Genomic DNA, 21,669 nt, shown 5'->3' with positions numbered 1-21,669 from the left:
ACTGAGTGGTGAAAAGGTTGAAGTGCTAACCCCAGTAGGTACACCTGCTGCATGCTAGTCCTGTCCCAACCCCAGCAGGTACACCTGCTGCATGCTAGTCCTGTCCCAACCCCAGCAGGTACACCTGCTGCATGCTAGTCCTGTCCCAACCCCAGCAGGTACACCTGCTGCATGCTAGTCCTGTCCCAACCCCAGCAGGTACACCTGCTGCATGCTAGTCCTGTCCCAACCTCAGCAGGTACACCTGCTGCATGGTAGTCTTGTCCCAACCCCAGCAGGTACACCTGCTGCATGCTAGTCCTGTCCCAACCCCAGCAGGTAAACCTGCTGCATGCTCTCTAAGCCTGTTGTAGAATGGAAACAGCAAATAAATTAACAGATTTAATCTGATGTTGCTGGTCTCACAGTGATCTTTACTAAAATGTTTCCAAATCCCCAAAAGGCAGGTTGAGGATACCATGACCCACATGGCGAGGCTCTTACTGACTGGCCTTTAAACACTGGAGGCAGGTGGACCCAATGTCCTGTATAAAGATTCACAGTAACAACTGACAGTAGTTAGGGATGGAACATAAATGGTGACACGCTTGTATAAGCAGAGATTGTTGCCAAAACCTGATTACCTGGTATTTGCAAGTAAACTAACAATGCATACATGTTAATGAAACCATTGTGTTCTTTAAATGCAATACTGTGTTAGTCTAAGTTTGACCATGTATTTTCTTGGTACACCTTAATATATGAATATTCCTGGTACTGTAATACTGTTGCCTTATGAAAGAAAACAATACACTACAACTTGTTTTCCTTGTACAACTGTCGAAAACCAAATGGAACAAGTAATGACATGGACAGACAACTGATGATTAACATTGGTAAGTAATGTGACCAATAAGCTTTCAGAACAGGAATCTGACGGGGCGTATGTACAGCCTTCCTGTCAGACAAGGGCTTGGATCTCTGATGGGATTACAGGAAGTGCAGAGGGAGGGGACAGGCTTGGTCTGTGTTATAGTATAGGGCAGAGGGAGGGGACAGGCTTGGTCTGTGTTATAGTATAGGGCAGAGGGGGGGGACAGGCTTGGTCTGTGTTATAGTATAGGGCAGAGGGAGGGGACAGGCTTGGTCTGTGTTATAGTATAGTGCAACGTCTTTGAGTGCTTTTCTTGCTCTTCTTGTTGCTGCGGTTTGTTTCCTTGTATCGCCTGATTTCCCGCACCAAAGAGTAAAAGGCTTCCTCCACCCCCTGAAAGGAAGACAACCCACAGTGAGACAGGCAGAGGAAGACAGCCCACAGTGAGACAGGCAGAGGAAGACAGCCCACAGTGAGACAGGCAGAAACACAAGTGTTTAGGTAGCACAAGATAAACCTAGATTGTAGATAAGTATTTTATTGATTATTGGGGGATAATAGCAGCAGTATAAAAGGAACACAAAGGAGCCAAATAGGAAAAGCAGGGATAAAGTAAATATGGACCCTAAATAAATGACTACTATAAGTAAGTATGCAGATCAAAAATTACCCAAATGACAATACCAAAAGCTGAAGAGTAAATCAATGTGCACGTCTTATTCATAAGCATACCCTACATTTTCAAGCGTAGTTTAATATCCAGGGTCAACACCTGTTGCTGAGTTGGATGAAGCAGCCCTCCTACCTGTCTGGTTTTGGCAGAGGTCTCAACAAAGGGGACTCCTAACCCCCTGGCCAGCTCCTGGGCCTGCCTGCTCTCCACGCTCCGGGAACCCAGGTCGCTCTTGTTTCCCACCAGCACCATGGGAACGCTGTCACTGTCCTTTACGCGGTTGATCTGCTCTCTGGGGATTTCCAGGATATTTTTTTGGTCAAAATGTACAGCAGGGCATTCAATCTTTTTTAATTGTAGATAAGTAAGGTAGCTACTGTAAGTAGGAATGTACCTGTAAAGGTGAACATCCTCAAAAGACTTGCTGTTGTTGATGGCGAAGACACAGAGGAAGCCCTCCCCTGTCCTCATGTACTGGTCCCTCATGGCGCTGTACTCCTCCTGGCCCGCCGTGTCCAAGATGTCCAGCAGGCACGTCTCCCCGTCAATCACCACCTGCTTCCTGTACGAGTCCTGTATTAGGACAGACATGTCAATCAACACCTGCTTCCTGTACGAGTCCTGTATTACGACAGACATGTCAATCACCACCTGCTTCCTCTAAGTTGCACAGTGTAAAGATTATATCTAATTAGTTTCCAAACGAAAGCGAATTCATTCCAATTTCTGCTTATTCAATGTGTTTTTTACGTAAGGCGTTCATTTTCTGCGCTACCATGACTAATTATGAATTCAATCAGTATTCATAATTTGAAAAAAATCTTCTGAGCGTATACTGTAAGAAATCACATCTTTTGGTGTACTTATTAAGTACATAGTATCTACATACAATCACTATAACTCACCTCAATAGTGGGGTCATATTCATCCACAAAATGGTTTTGGATGAGCTGTATTGTCAAAGCACTCTTCCCCACACCACCAGCCCCGACTACCACAAGTTTATACTCTGTCATGCCTGAGGGAGAGATCATATATAGTCCATATGAATGATTATAGACTACTTATAACCATTAAATTGCATACTAATACCCTGTTTTGCTCGTTAAGTATCTATAGGAGTATCATAACAAAAAGCATTAGGCTGCGCACTTAGTTGGCAAGATTGCACGCAGCCTATGGGTTCACTGAAGAGGCAGGAGCTAATGTGACCCAGATTTGAGCTAACAAAATAACGACTGTAGATCCCCAGAAATACCACAGCATGTCTCTACCAACATTAAAACAGATTTTACGAGGTGAAGCAAAATAGCTTACCTCTATTTTGGTCGGTTGTTGTTCATGTACAGTATTAGGGCTTGGAATAGTATTTTGGAGACTAAATTAATAGCTAGCTGGCTATATAGCCATGGTCTATTTCCTTATAGAAATTCCTTCAGAAAAATATCTGAATGGAGAGACAGCACTTGCACTACTGAGAGCAATTGATGTGCACCGTTTTCAAATTAATATGTACTAAAACTCATAAAATAACTGCAAAACTCCCACATGTATTTAAGGAAGAAGTAGGGATATGGCATTAGCTAAATCTTTGGACTCCATTGTGGTTCAAAAAGGCAGGGCTTTCATGGCTAAGAATAAAACACCGTATTTACTAAGCGGCCAATACGGTTCTTGTAAACTTGACAGACGTCTCAGTAAAGCAATCAGAAATTATTCTCAGAGCTCCGTCCCATTTAATTCCATCCTTGGGTCCAAACTCTCCAATAACAAGCTGACTAAACCTCGTTGGGCGTGTCTTAACGCACCAATAGGTGTGTTCGACTTCATGCAGCACCGGCGTCGCCTGCAGCCGGTGCTGCATGAAGTCGAACACACCTAATGATTCACAGAGGAAGCAGGAAATAGGCATGGTGAGCGTTTTAGAACGTCTGCATTCCGCCCAAAATATGCAAACCTGTTTTTAGACGGGAGGAGATCGCTTACTAATGCATTTTGTCAATATTTCATTTCGTTAAAGGCTAGTAACCTATGGAACGCCAAGTTCGTCAAAATTAAATAAATAAATAGGTAAATACATAGATACATACCTACATAAATAAATATGGCTATGAAATAAACTGTGAAATAAAACAAAGATGGCAATAAATATATAAATATAGCATTATATAATTTTATTATATGGCAACGACGGTACAAGCTTTCTGATTGGTTAATGGGGAGTCATGCCAGACGTATATTGCCCTCCTTAGCGGTCAGTACTGCTCCGTATTGCCCTCTGACGTCATCTTCAAAATGAGCGACGAGTCAGCTGCTGAGTTTTACTATCCAGATGATGCTGAAAAGATTTGTCATCGAAAGTGAGGATGAAGACTAGACTCTTTTGTGTTGAAATTAAAGCCCTTTTAGCAGAACCATGTTGTCCGCTTTCTATCAAAAGTAATGAGTTGCTAGGCAACACATGAAACACAGCGTGATAAGACTTGAGAGCTAGCTACAATTAGCCTAGACAGAGCCTGTTTAAGGAGAGCCTTGCCACTCCCTATTAAACCCCATTGTACCGAATTTGGCTGCAGTTCCACCACAGTTCCACTGGGGGTGATCGCGAGCGAGTGCATGTTGAATGGGAGTCTATGGAGCTAAACGGCTAAATTTGTCTCTTTCGCCTGATTGTCGTTGAAAAATCTCCGATTTGATTGTAGTTTGTGCATGTTCAACATGGATTATAGGTCGAAAATTGAATGAACGAGTACTTATGTCCTTTTGATTTCTTACATGGTGAGTCATTGTTGCCCATAAAACGCTAGCATTCTGCTACTGAATGCTGATTGGTTAGTAAAGGACTGATACGACCAGAGCTCCCGCTTGATGGCATCCGAAGCAGAATCAGAATGTCGGAGCATTAGCAACATTAGCAACAACATTAGCAAGCCAAAACTCTTTCAAGCATGTGTATTGACAGGGAGAGCCTGACCTGTCAGCTGTGTTGCCCTGAGAGAAAAAGTAAGTGACCAGAGCTTGCCGTCAAGCAGTAGCTCTGGTCGTAGGATGTGTATGACGTCAATGACATTTTCTAAAGCTTTTTAGAACAGAAAGGCGACTTTCAAAAAATCTAAAACCCGGCATTGTGTATTTTTTTAGCCTCCCCTTTCGAATTCAGAATTCAAATTACTGGACAAAAAATTATATCCTGAGAAAAGTGGATTTTGAGGGGTACCCGTCCATAGACCTCCATTCATTCTGCACTCGCTCGTTAGCGCCCTCACATGGAATTTCAACCAGTTCAGAACCCGGAACTTTCCTGAGAGTGGCAGTTCTCTCTATATTAGACATTCTCTGGCCTAGAGGTACCATTTATTTTCGTTTACAAAATGAAAAGAAGATAAAAATGCCATATAATAAACTACTTACTAAGCTCGACCGTTCGGTCATGCCGGGAAATATCAAACTGGTAACTTGGTTAGTAAGTAGTTAATAAAGCTGAATCCGTTTACCGACATCAATAAATAAATAGGCCCTACATTTATTTATTTCAAAATGACGTTTTTGTAAAGACACCATTTATTTATTATTTATTTAGACAAATGTTTTTTTTTTTTTATTAAATTTTATTAAATGTATTAATTATTAATTTATGTAGGCGTCAGGTGGCTGAGAGGTTAGGGCATCGGGCTAGTAATCAGAAGGTCACCGGTTCGATTCCCGGCCATGCCACTAATTCTAACCCTAACCCATGGTCGAATGCGTGTTCTCACCTCTCCAAACGAACCGAACTTTCAGAGAAAACGGACCATGGTCCGATTGAAACGGACCAAACATGTCAGGTGTGAAAGCACCCTCAATGACAAAACGGGTTTGGCTGTTCAGGTTTGTGCCGCAGCAACACTATAGCTCTAATACACATAGCTAGCACTAGCTGAAATTGGCACACCACGCCCCTCTCGTTTGCATGTGAGATCGGAAATAAATACAGCACAGAAATAAATGTGGTGTGGAAATAAATGTGGTGTGGAAATATATGTGGAAATATTTTTTTTGAAAGTCTCAAAAAAAAAATGTGGCATTAGGAAATAAAAGTCCCATGAAATAAATAAATGTTGTCTTTACAAAAACGTCATTTTGAAATCAATACATGTATTTATTTATTGGTGTTGGTAAATGGATTCAGCTATATAATTATATAATGCTATATTTATATAATTATTGCCATCTTTTTTTAATTTCAGAATTGATTTCATAGCCATATTTATGTATGTATTTATCTATTTATTTATCTATTTATTTAATTTGGACTAACTCTGCATTCCATATACCATAGGCTACCTGCCAACCTTTGGCTACTAAAATCCTGAAACTGGGGGTGTTTCTGATTGGCTGGTAATAGCACAAGTAGTTGGCCACTTCATCTGTATTGCTAAGGGCCATAGAATTTGATTGTCTTGATTGTAAACCAGAGATGGCATGTTTTAACCACTAGATGGAACTGCAATAAAGCAAAACTTTGAGAAACTAAAGGAATTGTCAGATGGTACAGACGTGATACTAAGTGACCTGTCTAAGGTTCTGAATTCTGAAGAGCCTAAAGAGTTTTCAATATTAATTACACACAGCAGGAGGCCAGGTCGACTCAGGTCTAACCCACCTGAACCCAATACAGCTGACCCAGCAGAAGACGGTTCTGTGAGGTGTGCAGGATAGTTACTGACCGTGTTCTGTCAGTAGTCACTGTGTCATGTTCTGTCAGTAGTCACTGTGTCATGGTTTGTGCAGTGGCATGAAACCAGTGGATTCTAATAGGTTAGACAAGCTGGCCAGACAGGCAGGCTCTGTCCTGGGGGTCAGCCTGGACTCAGTGAAGGTGGTAGTGGATGATGTATGTTGTGCAGACTCGCCATCATGGACGATGTCTCTCCCCTCCCTACCCTCCGTAACTCTAACCCTCCGTAACTCTAACAATCACTTCAACCACGATGTCTATATAGGGAATAGATATTCAGGGAGAGGTACCAATAAGAAATAAAATAGACTTCAAGACCAACAATACAGTCTATGCCATCAGGTGTTTGAGGTGCCAAAGCTGTACATAAGGGAAACAAAAAACTCCATGGAGATCCTTTTTAAACAGCACAAATATCAGGTCAGGAGAGGGAATAAGGATACAGTTTTATAGAAACATTTTAGAGCACATCGGGTTTTTAATATGAGGATCGAAGGACTAGAGAGCTACAGAGATTGGACCAACTCTGAGGCAGGACATGGATACACTTACTGAAAACTATTGACCCATTGGGTTTGAACGAGAAGTATTAAAATCCAACACATCTTCTCGACATACAGTAACCTAGTATTGGAGGGTACAGACTCCCCCTGGAGAGTGTCGGTAGACTTTACGGATATTGGGATGTCGATATGTTCAGGTTCTTATATATATGAAGATATATATATATATATATATATATGTTTTCTGTGGTAATAATAATAATACTGTGATCTATATTTTCTTATATTTGTGTTTAGTGATCTTGTTGCCCTGTCATATGGTTAATCCCAACTCCAAATAACTTTTTTTACTGTAATAAATGTTGAAAAAAACTTACCGGGTGGAGCGAATTGATGACACGCTGTCAATTGCATTCTCAGTGAGAGGTTGGATTCCTGGGAAAAGAACACACACACATAAAAAGATATACATCTAACACCTAGAATCATGACTACTTACCTGAGAATGAATGGGGTGGAACATATTTACCTGAAAAACCTACCTTAGAGACCTTCAATCCTCCATTTTAGCAGCTACTTACAATTTCTTTTGATCTCCTGTGGAACAATACATAATTACATACTAACACGTTGTACTTGTGCCCATGCAACTCCAACCCAGCAATGGGTTGAGACACTTTCATAAACCTAACCCTCCATAACCCTCCATAACCCTCCATAACCCTCCATAACCCTCCATAACCCTCCATAACCCTCCCTAACTCTAACCCTCCCTAACTCTAACCCTCCCTAACCCTCTCTGACTCTAACCCTCCATAACCCTCTCTAACCCTCCATAACCCTCCACAACCCTCCATAACTCTCCACAACTCTAACCCTCAATAATCCTCTCTAACTCTAACCCTCCATAATCCTCCCTAACTCTAACCCTCCCTAACTTTAACCCTCCCTAACTTTAACTCTAACCCTCCCTAACTCTAACTCTAACCCTCCCTAACTCTAATTGTAACCCTCCCTAACTCTAACTCTAACCCTCCCTAACTCTAACCCTCCCTAACTCTAACCCTCCCTAACCCTCACCCTCCCTAACTCTAACCCTCCCTAACTCTAACCCTCCCTAACCCTCACCCTCAATAACTCTAACCCTCCCTAACTCTAACTCTCCCTAACTCTAAAGCTTAATTTATACTTAGGTCGCCAACACTTTTGAAATGGTTGCCCGACGAAGTGTCGCTCAGGCTGCTGAATTTATACTTCAGCAAACAGTCGCCTGTGCTCAAGGTTCGCGTTCATTTTACCGTTACATTCATAGTTATGGTTACATTGTTAACGCTTTGTAGTCTAGTTGATCGATCGGAGAAACTTAATTTTAATTTTTCACTATGTGAAGACTTCAGCGCCAGTAGAAATTTCTCCTGGTAGGCGACACTTCCAAGTGACGGTTAAAAGTGTAGACCGTGACATCATTTCTGTCGGCGACCTTTTCAAAAGTGTCTGCGACCTAAGTATAAATTGGGCTTAACCCTCCCTAACTCTAACCCTCCCTAACTCTAACCCTAACCCTCCCTAACTCTAACCCTCCCTAACTCTAACCCTCCCTAACTCTAACCCTAACCCTCCCTAACTCTAACCCTCCCTAACTCTAACCCTAACCCTCCCTAACTCTAACCCTCCCTAACTCTAACCCTCCCTAACTCTAACCCTCCCTAACTCTAACCCTAACCCTCCCTAACTCTAACCCTCCCTAACTCTAACCCTCCCTAACCCTAACCCTAACCCTCCCTAACTCTAACCCTCCCTAACTCTAACCCTAACCCTCCCTAACTCTAACCCTCCCTAACTCTAACCCTCCCTAACTCTAACCCTAACCCTCCCTAACTCTAACCCTCCCTAACTCTAACCCTAACCCTCCCTAACTCTAACCCTCCCTAACTCTAACCCTCCCTAACTCTAACCCTCCCTAACTCTAACCCTAACCCTCCCTAACTCTAACCCTCCCTAACTCTAACCCTCCCTAACCCTAACCCTCCCTACCCAGTGTGGCCGTGGTCAGGCATGCAAAACACAAACCTCCCTGGGCCACAGCAGACCTCCCTGGGCTATACAAATATTTAATGAAAATAATTGTTAAAATATTGAAACTGTAAAAAAAAAAAAAAAAATGAAATATGGAATTGTCATGTTGTTGGTCTTGATTTCTAGGTCAACATCACCACCCTAACCTAACCCTGAAGTCGATAATCATGCAGACTAGGGTCTCCCACCAGGAGCGCCTCCTCCTCCTATGACCTCTCTCTGTGTTTACTCCTCCTGCATTTGTGACGTTTCACTCTCTCCCTCTGAGTGCATCTGCTCTCCTCTCTAATCTTTGCCTAAAATCACTGTTAATCCCGCATCCATCTGTCATGGCAGCGAGAGGATGGTAGAGAGAGAGACAAAGTAAGAGAGTTGAATTCCATATATGAAAGTGTAATACATAAAAAATCTATTGATCATTCTTTCTGCCATTGGTCGTGTGATGGCTACTGTATTTTGAATATCATAACACCATTCTGCAGTCAGGCTCCTTTGATAAGGATACATCGAAGTCAGAGTCATGAAGATTAGGCCATAACAACCAACTGGTATATATGTATTGATAATAGTACTAACAAAAAATGTATGTGCACATTTTCCATAATTTTATTTTACACAAGAATTGTCCACATATACACATATACATATGTTATACATGTAATTAAAAACTATATATATATATATATATAGTTTTTATTATATTTTGGTCCACCCTTAGGTGATTGAATAATTCATCAAGACAAAGGCAGAAGAGCAGGAAAATGTAACACAGGATTGTGGTAAACTAAGACAAAAATTGGAATAACAACACCAATACCACATGAGTAAACTATATCCTGGTGTTGAGTGGTTGCTCAAAATTGCCTTAGACGTCAAGCGTAAACCCTAGCTAACTCTAACTTAGACGTCAAGCGTAAACCCTAGCTAACTCTAACTTAGACGTCAAGCATAAACCTTAGCTAACTCTAACTTAGACGTCAAGCGTAAACCCTAGCTTACTCTGAGCCTTAGCCTATATGAAAGCATTCTCTTAGTTTTCATGTCACAAATACCTTTGTCTGGTTTAATTTATATTTAAAAGCAAAACTTTATATGGAAGATAAGTTGATGTTTCTGTTTACACATCTCACAAACTGGGATACAATGGAACATGTTTCAGTGCACAAAAGGTTATTGTACATATTCATTCAATATCAGGACATTCACCTTTTTTTCATGAAATTGTACAGCAAACAGTCAAAATTGTTTTTTACATAGACACATATAGATGGCTATTCCCCTGATCAACGGGCCCATATTGGAAACCTACTTTTTGGGATAGTGGTATGTGTGTTATTAGTGTGTGTGTGTGTTTGAGAGAGAGAGAGAGAGAGAGAGGATGTAGAGATTACTGCATGTGCTCCCAGACTAATCGTTGCACCGTGCTCATTGCTTAGCATTTCTGCACCTGCACCCAACTAACACACATACTATCAAACGCACACACACCCACATATTCACACACATATTCACACACATATTCACACACATAATCACACACATAATCACACACATAACCACACACATGCTCACAATCTCTAACCTCTGACCAACCAACTCATACATCACTGACAATCAGGGATTAAATGCATTGACTGCAGAGGGGGAAGAGAGAGACAAATAGAAATAGACAGAGATATAGCAAAGCATAAACACACAACTGCTTTGCTGCTGCATGCTGAAACCTGCACAGCTATCAAACACTACCCAATCAATCTAAACAATTTTAACACAGATCCAAATAAGCAGTATATTAACACACACACATACAAGTGCACATACAACCTATTACACACATAGCCAGGGCAAAATTAATATTTATAGTGCATAAGACAATGTTGTTTCAGTCATTTTGGTAAGATTCCTGAGCTAATGGGAGGGCAGGTACAGATATAAAGGAAAGGTTCCTTAAGCCCACAAGATCTCCTTTCATGGCAATATTGTCTTAACAGAATGCAGTTAATAGGGGCAAATAAAAACATTTTTATTGACTATGCACACTTTATCTTTGGCGCTATTTGCAGGATTGTTGTGTGAAACATCAGAACCAATACAATGCTGTAACTGACTAAAATTGAATAAAAGTTGAGGGTTTTGGAAACCAATTCTATTACAGTAAAGTGTGATTGTCTTTGCACAATCACATACTGGTGCCAACATCTTATGGAGACTTACACACCAAAAATATGTATGAGTGCAATGCCATTTAACTCTGATTACAACCAGAGTTTCATTTCAGAGTGTAGCACTTATAAACGACGATGTACACACACACACACACACACACACACACAGTATGTATTCAGTACAGTGCCTTCGGAAAGTATTTATACCCCTTCACTTGTTTCACATAATATTGTGTATATATATAGTATTGTGCTATAGAATATTTTAAAATAAGTTATAAAATAAGAAATACGAAACAAATTTTGAATTAAGACCCTTTATTCAGTTTGCAGAAGAGCCTTTGGCAGCATTTACAGCTTCAGTCCTACTGAATTGACTGCCTCTACCAGATTCTGGGTAATTCTATTCAACCAAGCAATTCATTATTAATGTAGAAATTGTTAACGGTGATTAACAGTATCAGATGTTTGTCAGACAACGTTCTTGGCATTCAGGCCAATGAGTCCAACTGTTGTCTAATCAGACAAGATCCTCTCCTCAGAGTCATTCAGTGCCATTTGGCAAAATACTGACTAGATGTACTTTATTAAACTGTACATCTGGCTTGTCCACCTTTGTAGATGAGCTCTGAAGCTGTGTTCGAGTAACCACTGGTTACAGCCTAACCCTAACCACTGGTTAAAGCCTAACCCTAACCACTGGATCCTTCTAGAGATTAGAGGGTTGCCTCGATGATCAAAGGAAACAGGATGCAGCTCATTTGGAATGTCAGAGCAAGACTGAATACTTTATATTGTTAATCAACTGAAAAAAATTTTTGTTGTCATTTTAAAGTCTATGACACAACAAAATTATGAACAAGTAGGAGTCTGGATAATTTAAAGGTACTGTACATATACACAAGCAACACATCTCCAACAGACATTTACGTAAAATATTCCTGACCAATCATAAAGGGTTCAGAAACAGAAGGAGCCCCTGGTAGATTGAGGTCAGATTCTGGTACAGTACACAATAAATAGATTTAACCATTCCATTTACTCAAATACACACACATTCACTTATTTCATCCCCTTTATTCTGAATGTCTTCCCAATCAAATGTGACTTTTCTTTCTTCCTGTTTATCGCTTTAAGTCAGGTTTTTCTGGCCCTCCCCCTTGTTGTAATCTGGAGGCTGAACATACTCTTCCGTCTTCTCCCAGTCTGTCACCCACCCCGCACCCCCACCCTCTCCACCTCTCCCTCCGTTGGGTCCTGTGTTCGGCTGGCTCATAGCTCCGTAGTGACCGCCTCCACCTGTTCGGTACATTTCTTCAGTTTCATTGGCCAGTTCATCCTCATTGATGATACCACACTTCTCATCGCTTGTGTCCTCTGCATCTGCCCATGGCTGCTTCTCTCCAGACGCAAAAATCCCTGAGTGAGAGAAACGGCACCAGGTCAGAGGAGAGAGAGAGAGAGAGAGAGCACCAGGTCAGAGGAGAGAGAGAGAGAGAGAGAGAGAGAGAGAGAGAGAGCCAGGTCAGAGGAGAGAGAGAGAGCACCAGGTCAGGGGAGAGAGAGAGAGAGAGAGAGAGAGCACCAGGTGATAGGAGAGAGAGAGAGCACCAGGTCAGAGGAGAGAGAGAGAGAGCACCAGGTCAGAGAAGAGAGAGAGAGAGAGCACCAGGTCAGAGGAGAGAAAGAGAGAGAGAGCACCAGGTCAGAGGAGAGAAAGAGAGAGAGAGCACCAGGTCAGAGGAGAGAAAGAGAGAGAGAGCACCAGGTCAGAGGAGAGAGAGAGAGAGCACCAGGTCAGAGGAGAGAGAGAGAGAGAGAGCACCAGGTCAGAGGAGAGAGAGAGAGAGAGAGAGAGAGAGAGAGAGAGAGAGAGAGAGAGAGAGAGAGAGAGAGAGAGCACCAGGTCAGAGGAGAGAGAGAGAGAGAGAGAGAGCACCAGGTCAGAGGAGAGAGAGAGAGAGAGAGAGAGAGAGAGAGAGAGAGAGAGAGAGAGAGAGAGAGAGAGAGAGAGAGAGAGAGAGAGAGCACCAGGTCAGAGGAGAGAGAGAGAGAGCACCAGGTCAGAGGAGAGAGAGAGAGAGAGAGAGAGAGAGAGAGAGAGAGAGAGAGAGCACCAGGTCAGAGGAGAGAGAGAGAGAGAGAGAGAGCACCAGGTCAGAGGAGAGAGAGAGAGAGAGAGAGAGAGAGAGAGAGAGAGAGAGAGAGAGAGAGAGAGAGAGAGAGAGAGAGCGAGAGAGCACCAGGTCAGAGGAGAGAGAGAGAGAGAGCACCAGGTCAAAGGAGAGAGAGAGACAGCACCAGGTTACAGGTATTGCCTGTCAAAGGCTTCCACTGGTTTCTCTTCAAACAGGTGTCAGATGGGATTAGGAGAGTGGACACCCTTCTGGACCTTGTGTGAGTGAATACATACCATAGAAGATGACCCCTCCATAGTGAACCAGGCTGGCAATGAGGAACACATACTGCCATTCATCACGTGTCTGATGAGTGCAGACAAGTATGTTGTTTAGGGATGGGAACAAACTGTTCAGTTAATGTACAATAAAGGGAGTTTATCCACAATGCTGACTCCTGAACAAGCAAATCCTGTTACAAGTATTTCTGTCTTCACCTTATGCTTGGTCATAGCTCCAACAATAAGAGGACAGACCATCCCAGACAGAGTGCCTACTCCATTGGAGATCCCCATCAGGATGCTTGCATAGCGGGGAGCAATGTCTAGGTGGTTGACATTGAAACCTAAAAGATAATAAAAAAGACCCTCTTTATGATTGAGTCACAGTGAAATGGTAATATTTAGTTTGTGTCTGAATTGTGTGAGTGGTATTTTGTTGGAGCTCAGCTAAGGTTCTCACAATGGTGAGGTGGTTATGATAGGTGGTTATGATTTGGGCAAAAGCGAATTTACTTATTTACCAAAAGTCAAACCCAAAAATGTAGCTGTATACTGTAAATTACCACAACCCTCAGCTGAAGCATACAGGATATAACTTAATACTGAGCAGAAATGACACAGACAGCATGTACAACCCTCTGATATCAATAGAATGTTCATTCCAATATTGTCCCAAGCACAACCTTGGGTCAATATATGATGCATTCTAGTTTGTATAAAATCTTAGAATTGACACCTTATCTTTGCTTGCGTACTGTCGTTACAGATTGTCCCCAAAAAATATTTGACTGAAACAAACTGTATTTTGTATCCATTGGTGCACATCATGAAAATCATTCATATTTTATTTTTTCAGGTATTTCTTACCTGAGATGGCAAATCCACTAAATCCCACAGCGAGGACCAAGAATGAAATGGCAACAACTTTGGTGTGTGAGAATCCTACCACCAGCAGCAGAGTGGCCTCCATACCAAACCCTAACATGGCAACAGACAAACAGAAACAAGGTACCATGATTGAAGTTCCGCCTAACCTTACCCATGAGTTCACCTCAATACCAGTAGTTTGTTAGGGCACCTTGAAACCCCAAATGTTATGTCTTAAATTTTGCAGTAAATTATCTCAAAAAGATCCAACAATATTAGTAGGAAAAATAAAACCTAATATCTTCAGTCACGTAAGGTAGATAGGGGGTTTGGGTCGGGGCTTAATGTTGCCGGGCTCTGCCACAGTGGTGGATTTCCAGTCATATCAATTTAAATGCTCATGCTGTCAGGGGGTGCTGCAGCACCCTCAGCACCCCTAGTTCATGCTGTCAGGGGGTGCTGCAGCACCCTCAGCACCCCTAGTTCATGCTGTCAGGGGGTGCTGCAGCATATTATAATTATAATAATAGTAATAATTTTTGTTGATCATCCAAATTTGGGGGGGAATTCCATGGACTCAATATGCAAATCTTCAAATGTCAGTTCTTTACGTAATTCATAATGTTCATTTGGTGCACTCTGACAACACATGATTGTAGGATATCTTATGTGATCTGCTGTTTATTAAAAACACAAGCCTATAGTGTAAAGTGCCCAAGGATGACTCTGCCCTTGCTAAAATAAAAAAAGAAACCATCTTCAACTGTAAATCTCCTTGCCTCGATGCTTTGAAAGGTTAGCTTGTTTTATTACACAACTGTGACATTTAGCAAAACACTTATAATGGTTAAGTTGGGTTTCAACCCTCAGTGGTTGAGGTTCACAATAGTTGAGAATAGGAGAATTTGCTTTCCTACATTTAGCCTTGCTGATGTCACTAGGTAGGAATCCCCCTGTGGTTCAAGGCTACGCTCTCTTGTGTTGGTGTGTTGTCCACACTCCCTCGTCCTTCCCATGGCCAACACGGCTCTATCCTACCCTGAGCAGCACATGGTGCATGTTGAGCAGGTGCTCCATGGCTCTGCGTCTGACCAGCACCCCTTCTGCTCCCCTCCTGACCTGAGACCGGCTGAGCCACAGGGGATGGGCAGGACACGTAGAAGCCCACAAGGCAGCAGATGGCCACAAGTCTGCTTTTCACCAAGCAAGATGCTGACAAGATGCTTTAATACTGCCTGTCAAACCCTACACAGAGACACTGCAACATTGTCCTTGGTTCCCCAATGTCACACTAAGTTATTCAGGACGTTTATTCAACCATTCTCCCGAGACAAGCTCAAGAAACACCCAGAGGTCCACTGAGAAAGGCAGGCTGACTAAGTAACATCCTAATAGCATGTTTAAGGTTACTGATGCTAAAGTCTACACTGTTCTGGCGGCTATAAAGAACAAATAGCTCAAGAGCACCAGTTGTTGATCCTATTGCTGCCATGTGGATGAACCACACAGGATCATGTGCTACATGGAACTAAAAGGTGACCTAAAGCTCTATGGTTTAGCATGAGTATTGCCTCATGATTGTCACCATAGGATCTGCTGCACGTTTGGAACGGACATTCTCTTTTCCTCACGTCCCTACCTAACTTATTAGGTATCACTCAAGCTATTTGATATATCTCATTCCCCTCAATACATACACACATACTGTAGATGCACATACAATACAGCCTACCTCCACAGTTCATGAGCTTTCTGACGTTGGTGGTGGTCATCAGGTTGTGAGTTCTCAGGTAATCTGCCAGCTGGCCCCCAATGGGCACGATGATGGTCATCACCAGGTGAGGCAGGGCTGACACCATCCCCACCTGAGAACAAGCAGACAGGATGAGAGACAGAAGGGGAGAGGTATACTTTATAAAGTATCAGGTCACTCGTTAGGATAGCTTCACCTTGCTGATCTCAAAGCCAAACACTTCTTCAAAGTAAGCTGGCTGGCTGATGAGGAGCAGGTAGAAGGTCCAGCTCCTGCAGAAGTTGGCCACAATGATGGCGTACACCGGCATGGAGGTGAAGAAATGTTTCCATGGGGTTTTGAATTTCTGAAACAAGCAGGAATGCAAGTTATCTTTATTCACTTACACCTCACATTAAACAGAATCATTTTAGCTGAATCACCAAGAACACTTTAGGAATGTACGTGTGCGTGTTTGTGACAGACTCCAGACTCAGCCGGGTACCTGGAGAGGATTCACCAGGCCAGCAGACTCTCCGATGGCGTCTTCAATGTACTTCCTCTCCTCAGGAGTGATGGTGGGATGTGCGGCTGGACTCTCATAAGACACCAGCAGCCAGAAAAGATACCAAAATATCCCAACGCAGCCTGGGAGGCGAGGTATGGGGTGGGGACAGAGAGGGGGGGGACAGAGAGAGGGGAAAGAGAAAGGGGGACAGAGAGGGGGGTAGAAAGTAGGAAGGAAGCAGGTGAAATAGGGGGGAGGTGATAACAGTAAGAGGGGGGTTGACAGAAAGGGTTTGGTAGAAGGAGTGGAAGGGATGGAAAAGATGAGAAGATGAAAACAGTCAAAAGTGGAAAGGTGCATGTAGAAGGAGTGTAGAAAAGGTAAGAGAGATATTTGGAAAGGGAGTAGAGATACAGGGAAAGGTGGGGAAGGTATAATACAGAGGAAAGGCGTTGCCATGATGAAATATAAAGAGATGTAAAGCAGAAGACACACAGTCAACGAAGTGCATTAGATGGGAAAGGAATATAGAGATCAGAGAATACAAGAGGACAGGGAACATCAGAAAGATGCCAGAAGGTATGTCTTTGTCGGATAAAGACAAAATGAGGATAAAAGAATATTCTATCAATACATCCACTATGTAGGTAGCCTGATGTCACACTCATAATTCTATTCAGAATATGAGTCTGATACGGCTCCATTGGGCTGTGATTATGGGACGTGTTTCAACCGATCCCGGAAAAAAAATGCCTCTTCGCTCAATTGGATAGACCTACAACCAATCAGAGCAACTTAGTTACCGAATCCCGTAGGAAGGACGGCAAAAACATATTTTCGATCGACAAACGCCTCGATCGAAAGTCTTCTTTCAAAATAAAAGCGCTGTTGATGTTCTAAAACAGACTCATGGCAGAATGTACACATCTCAGCTCTCCAGCCATGTTTGTTGAAAACTAATTCAACCCAAGCGCTCTTTGGTGACGTGGTTGATTACGTTATGTTGATCATCTGTCCATCATCGTATAAAGCCCGCCCTGGCAATTTGATTGGTACGAACAGCTCTGGTCTGGGCATAGTTCATCCCCAATGGAGCAATGCCAGACCGAACTTCCCGACCTCAAATGTTGTGGGCGGGGCTAAGTTCGGCTGGTACCCAGACTACTATGTAGGTACTATCTACTAATAATAGTGAATTCTCACAGAACAAACTAGCCAGTAGGCTATCATGTATATAAATATATGGAAAGTTACAATGAATAAATCAGTGCTTTGTTACTCACCATATAGGTAGAAGACAGATGGCCACCCTGTATACTGCACCAGTATTCCAGCCAGAGGCATGGCCACCACAGCCCCTGCATAGGAACCTGACACAACACAGCAGAGACACAGACTGAAACACTTAGTGTGAAAAGAAAACCATCACTAGATCACTAGTGATCACTTATGATCACGGAATCTGGTCACAGTTAAAACGTTCATGTTGCCTTTCATTGTCTACCCTATGGCCGTTACAGCAGGTTTTTTTCTTTTTTCAGTATTAACAAAGATAAAGATACCTGTATAGCGTATTAACAAAGATAAAGATAGCTGTACAGCCAATTAAGTGAGGCAAACGAAGAATGATCTTGACTTGTCTGTTGTATCTGAACTAGCATCCAGACAGGCTTGTCTGTTGTATCTGAACTAGCATCCACACAGTTTCTTCACAGGAGTTTTTCAGAAGCTTAAAAACGTGTTTTGGACTGTAACACAGTTCAAACACTGTTAACTGATTTATGTTTAAGAAATTTGTTTTTAAAGAATGGGATTAGAAAGAGAGAATGTTAAACTCACCACAGAAGGCTGTTGTGGCCAGACGACTTCTCTCCAGAGGCGGAGCCCACTTGGCCCAGATCCCATGGCATGCTGGGTATGACACCCCCTGCAGGACATCATTAAGGGAGGATGTACAGTAAATAGAGAAACACACACTTCATGCTTGTGTGCACACACAAACACACACTCATTTGTACACAGTGTACCTCAACGAGGCCCTGGCATATCCTGACTAGAATGACACAGCTGTAGTGGCAGCGGGCGGCAGATGGAATCAGCATGTTCAAAGTAGATGTGGCCACTATGGCAAAGCCAAACACTCTGAAACAGAACACAAAAACGGGCAAGCGTTTATTTTAAAATAACTTCATCTTAGTGATTGAGACGTGAAAACACATCTAAGTGGTTTCAAATGATTAAATCCAGTTTTTTTTGTACCGCATGGCTTTAAACTTTACATCATGCTTTTAGAAGACATGCAGTACAGCTAGGCTCTGATGGTGACTATAGTAACAGATTTTATTCCAAAAAAATACCAAGATTTAAAACCAGGGTTGGATTCCCATGAGTGAAGAATGATGGAAATGTCAAAGTATATTTTGTTAAATCAAGTTATCAGTAAATACCTGTTGGCAGCAAACTTTTGACATATGAAGCCACCTGGAATCTGTGTGACGATGTAGCCCCAGAAGAAAGAGCCGTGTATCATCCCCACCGTCTCTGGGTCCCATCTGAACTGAGCTGCCTGCAGGGGAACAAGACCACACACAACATCTACTCATTACACTTTTTGTAAACTTTAAGTTTGGAATCTAAGAGGAGGCTACTTTAAGAGGTTCCAGATGTTTAGCTTGTACATTATTTTAAAACATACAGTAATGGTGCAACATAATGAGGTGAATGACATTAATGTCTACTGGTGATGAGTGATCTATACTGGCCTTCACTGACATGACCAGAGAATGGCATTCCGAACCAAGAATATTCAACACTTACCACTAGCACCTCCTTGTTGCCTTTAAAGACAGTGTGGTCGTTGACCATGCTAACAATGGCTACGCCCAGATTACAGCGTATACCAAAGGAGATGCAAAATCCCAGGCCAGACAGGATGGCCATGATGTAGCGACGGGGCAGGCCGAAGCAGGTACAGTCAACCACGGGCAGCTCTTTCTCCTCAACCAGCTCCGGACGACCCTCGGCTGACAGCTCGATAGTCTCGCCATTGGGCTGCCGTTTTTCCAGCAGTCTTGCAGGACACAGAGTGGAACAAGTTAGAGGGACAGTCTGGTGCCGGGTAGAGCCATGGTCTGGTGCCGGTAGAGCCATGTTGAGGCTGGGGAACTGTGCAGGCTGAGTAATTTGTTGTGCCAATGTCATAAATGTCATAAAAGGTAAAGGCATCCTCATCCACATAATGTTTCATTATATTCTGATGTCAGAGCAGATTAAAATGACATAAGTGTTGATCACAACACCAGTCATCATCCAATCACAACACGTGTCACCAGTCATCATTCAATCACAACACTTGTCATCTGTCATCATCCAATCACAGCCCATCGTCATGGGCATCAGTAGAAGTTAAGTAAATGCGTCAATTGTCCAATTAGTTAACGTTATGACAAATGGCTTGAAACAATACATTGTATATTCACATAAAACCATATCCTCACTGCTGCGGCAGGCCACCTTTTGTCTTGTATTTCATAGTTACAAAGTTGGCAACAAGTAGTAGTAATGGCTACTTTTTACTTAAGTATAAGTCAGAGCCCCTACTTCTTTCCTTTAACAACTTGAGTGAAAAAGTGTAGTCAGTTCTTTAACTTTTACAGAGTAATTTTCAACATGAGTATCTGTACTTGTAGTTGAGTGAAGGATGTGTGTACTTCTGTCATCTCTGGTGTGGAAGCATGTGAGTGTACACAGGAACAGACCGCCACATGGAAAGTAGGCTGCATGGTTTCCACTGGGCTGATCCAGTTACTCAGTGAGCAGGAGAATTGTGTCGGGAACAGCAACCAGAATCACCACACAAAGTGACACCAAGTATGGCGTTTTTGTTTTACCCATGCAACTGTCAGCTATTATGATAGAGCTGTATCTGTGGTCAGTTAGTTTTATTTAATATAGCCCCCTTCCTTCTACACACTCCAACACAAGACAGACTAAATTATTTATATATTTGTGGTGGAGATAAATTATGCATTTTACATTCTGCATCCCTGTAACTAAGATTTGCATTGCTATCTATATATCCATCCATCCATCTATCCATCCATCCATCCATCCATCCATCCATCCATCCATCCATCCAATCCATCCATCCTGTACATGCATCTTTCACCTCCCCCATTAGGGTTAAAACAACTGATTCTGTGTAATCCTCCAAACACAGAATAAAAACAATCAGTTAAAGAGAAAAGACCACATACTTTTTGTTCTCCACTTGGTAAAATAAAATAAATGATATCTACTGTAGTAATATGTTGAAAGAGAAAGCAGGAAAATCATTTTATCAGACACCATGTAAATGCAGAAGGGATAAGAGACTGTGTCTTCCAGTGTATTCTTCCCCCCTTCCCCCTTCCCCCCTCTCTCCCCTCCCCCCCTTCCCCCCCCCCCCTTCCCCCCTCTCCCCCTTCCCCCTCTCTCCCCTCTCTCCCCTCCCCCCTCCCTCCCTCCCCCCCCCGCGACCACCCGTCTCTCTCTCCCTGAGCTGCAGGCGTGACTCCACTTGCTCTCCTCCCACTCTCCCGTAATCTGTCACAACATACAGATTAGGATTAGAAATTATTTACTTCCGGAAATTCATATGGAGATAAACCTGTTTATCAAATGCGTCACGTGCTATTCTCCCACACCACTCAACAGCCTCATTTAGAATGTCATAACAGTACCGTAACTACATATTGTACATCTAAGCACTACTACCTGTTTCTTAATAGCCAGTCTTTCATCGCTGACCCTCCCCCCACCCTCCTCTCTCATCATCTGTCTGGTACCCTCTCATCGTGTATGGCTGTTTTTTATAAGCTTCTTTTGGTTTGTTTTTAATATAATTTCTCACAGTTTTAGAAAAATGTCCTAGCTCTGTCTTACCAACATGAAACCCAGGTTGGAAACTGCACTATGCACTGCATTTATGTCTGTCAAACTTGTCAAATTATGTAGGTGTTAAATATGTTAAATATGTTAAATATGCAGAATCATCATGATCGGTTTGTTCTAACTCACCCTTCTCTTCCATAAGTAAACCTCATATATAAATACATACACACATTTGAAATCACATACAAATCAAACACATGCATTCACACAAATTAGAACTAGCCGTAGGAAATCATGAGTAAGCA

The 21,669-nt window shown here is 42.5% G+C and overlaps 2 protein-coding genes across 2 annotated transcripts in view; both read right to left on the bottom strand.

The window, feature by feature from the left end:
- Positions 1–368: 368 nt before the first annotated feature.
- Positions 369–3,174, bottom strand: LOC146252755 (GTPase KRas). The gene is made up of 5 exons (XM_084676538.1): positions 2,844–3,174; positions 2,432–2,544; positions 1,921–2,099; positions 1,659–1,818; positions 369–1,246 (listed from the first exon to the last, which is right to left on the bottom strand). The coding sequence occupies exons 2-5, from the start codon at positions 2,540–2,542 to the stop codon at positions 1,133–1,135; spliced, it is 564 nt and encodes a 187-aa protein (XP_084532664.1). The 5' UTR covers positions 2,543–2,544; positions 2,844–3,174; the 3' UTR covers positions 369–1,132.
- Positions 3,175–12,119: 8,945 nt separating this feature from the next.
- Positions 12,120–21,669, bottom strand: part of slc17a7a (solute carrier family 17 member 7a) — a 13,903-nt gene continuing 4,353 nt past the window's right edge. The window contains 12 exon segments of the mRNA XM_084676755.1: positions 12,120–12,406; positions 13,401–13,470; positions 13,602–13,729; positions 14,253–14,363; positions 15,985–16,117; positions 16,202–16,351; positions 16,490–16,632; positions 17,776–17,862; positions 18,332–18,419; positions 18,520–18,634; positions 18,940–19,058; positions 19,310–19,562. Of these exon segments, the coding sequence (XP_084532881.1) occupies positions 12,120–12,406; positions 13,401–13,470; positions 13,602–13,729; positions 14,253–14,363; positions 15,985–16,117; positions 16,202–16,351; positions 16,490–16,632; positions 17,776–17,862; positions 18,332–18,419; positions 18,520–18,634; positions 18,940–19,058; positions 19,310–19,562 (1,684 nt within the window).

The sequence above is a fragment of the Hypomesus nipponensis genome, chromosome 17, assembly GCF_054491055.1.
Source record: "Hypomesus nipponensis isolate SF chromosome 17, ASM5449105v1, whole genome shotgun sequence".
Taxonomy (NCBI): Eukaryota; Metazoa; Chordata; class Actinopteri; order Osmeriformes; family Osmeridae; genus Hypomesus; species Hypomesus nipponensis.
The sequence above is the reverse complement of the archived record's forward strand: the minus strand, read 5'-3'. Positions and strand labels throughout refer to the sequence as shown.

Bases quoted from the DNA above. Each gene is read 5' to 3' on its own strand.
- LOC146252755 (XM_084676538.1), bottom strand. From the start codon at position 2,542: ATGACAGAGTATAAACTTGTGGTAGTCGGGGCTGGTGGTGTGGGGAAG. The intron at 2,100-2,431 runs GTGAGTTATAGT...GTCCTAATACAG, and splicing joins AATATGACCCCACTATTGAG to GACTCGTACAGGAAGCAGGT. The intron at 1,247-1,658 runs GTAGGAGGGCTG...TCTTCCTTTCAG, and splicing joins CCTCTGCCAAAACCAGACAG to GGGGTGGAGGAAGCCTTTTA.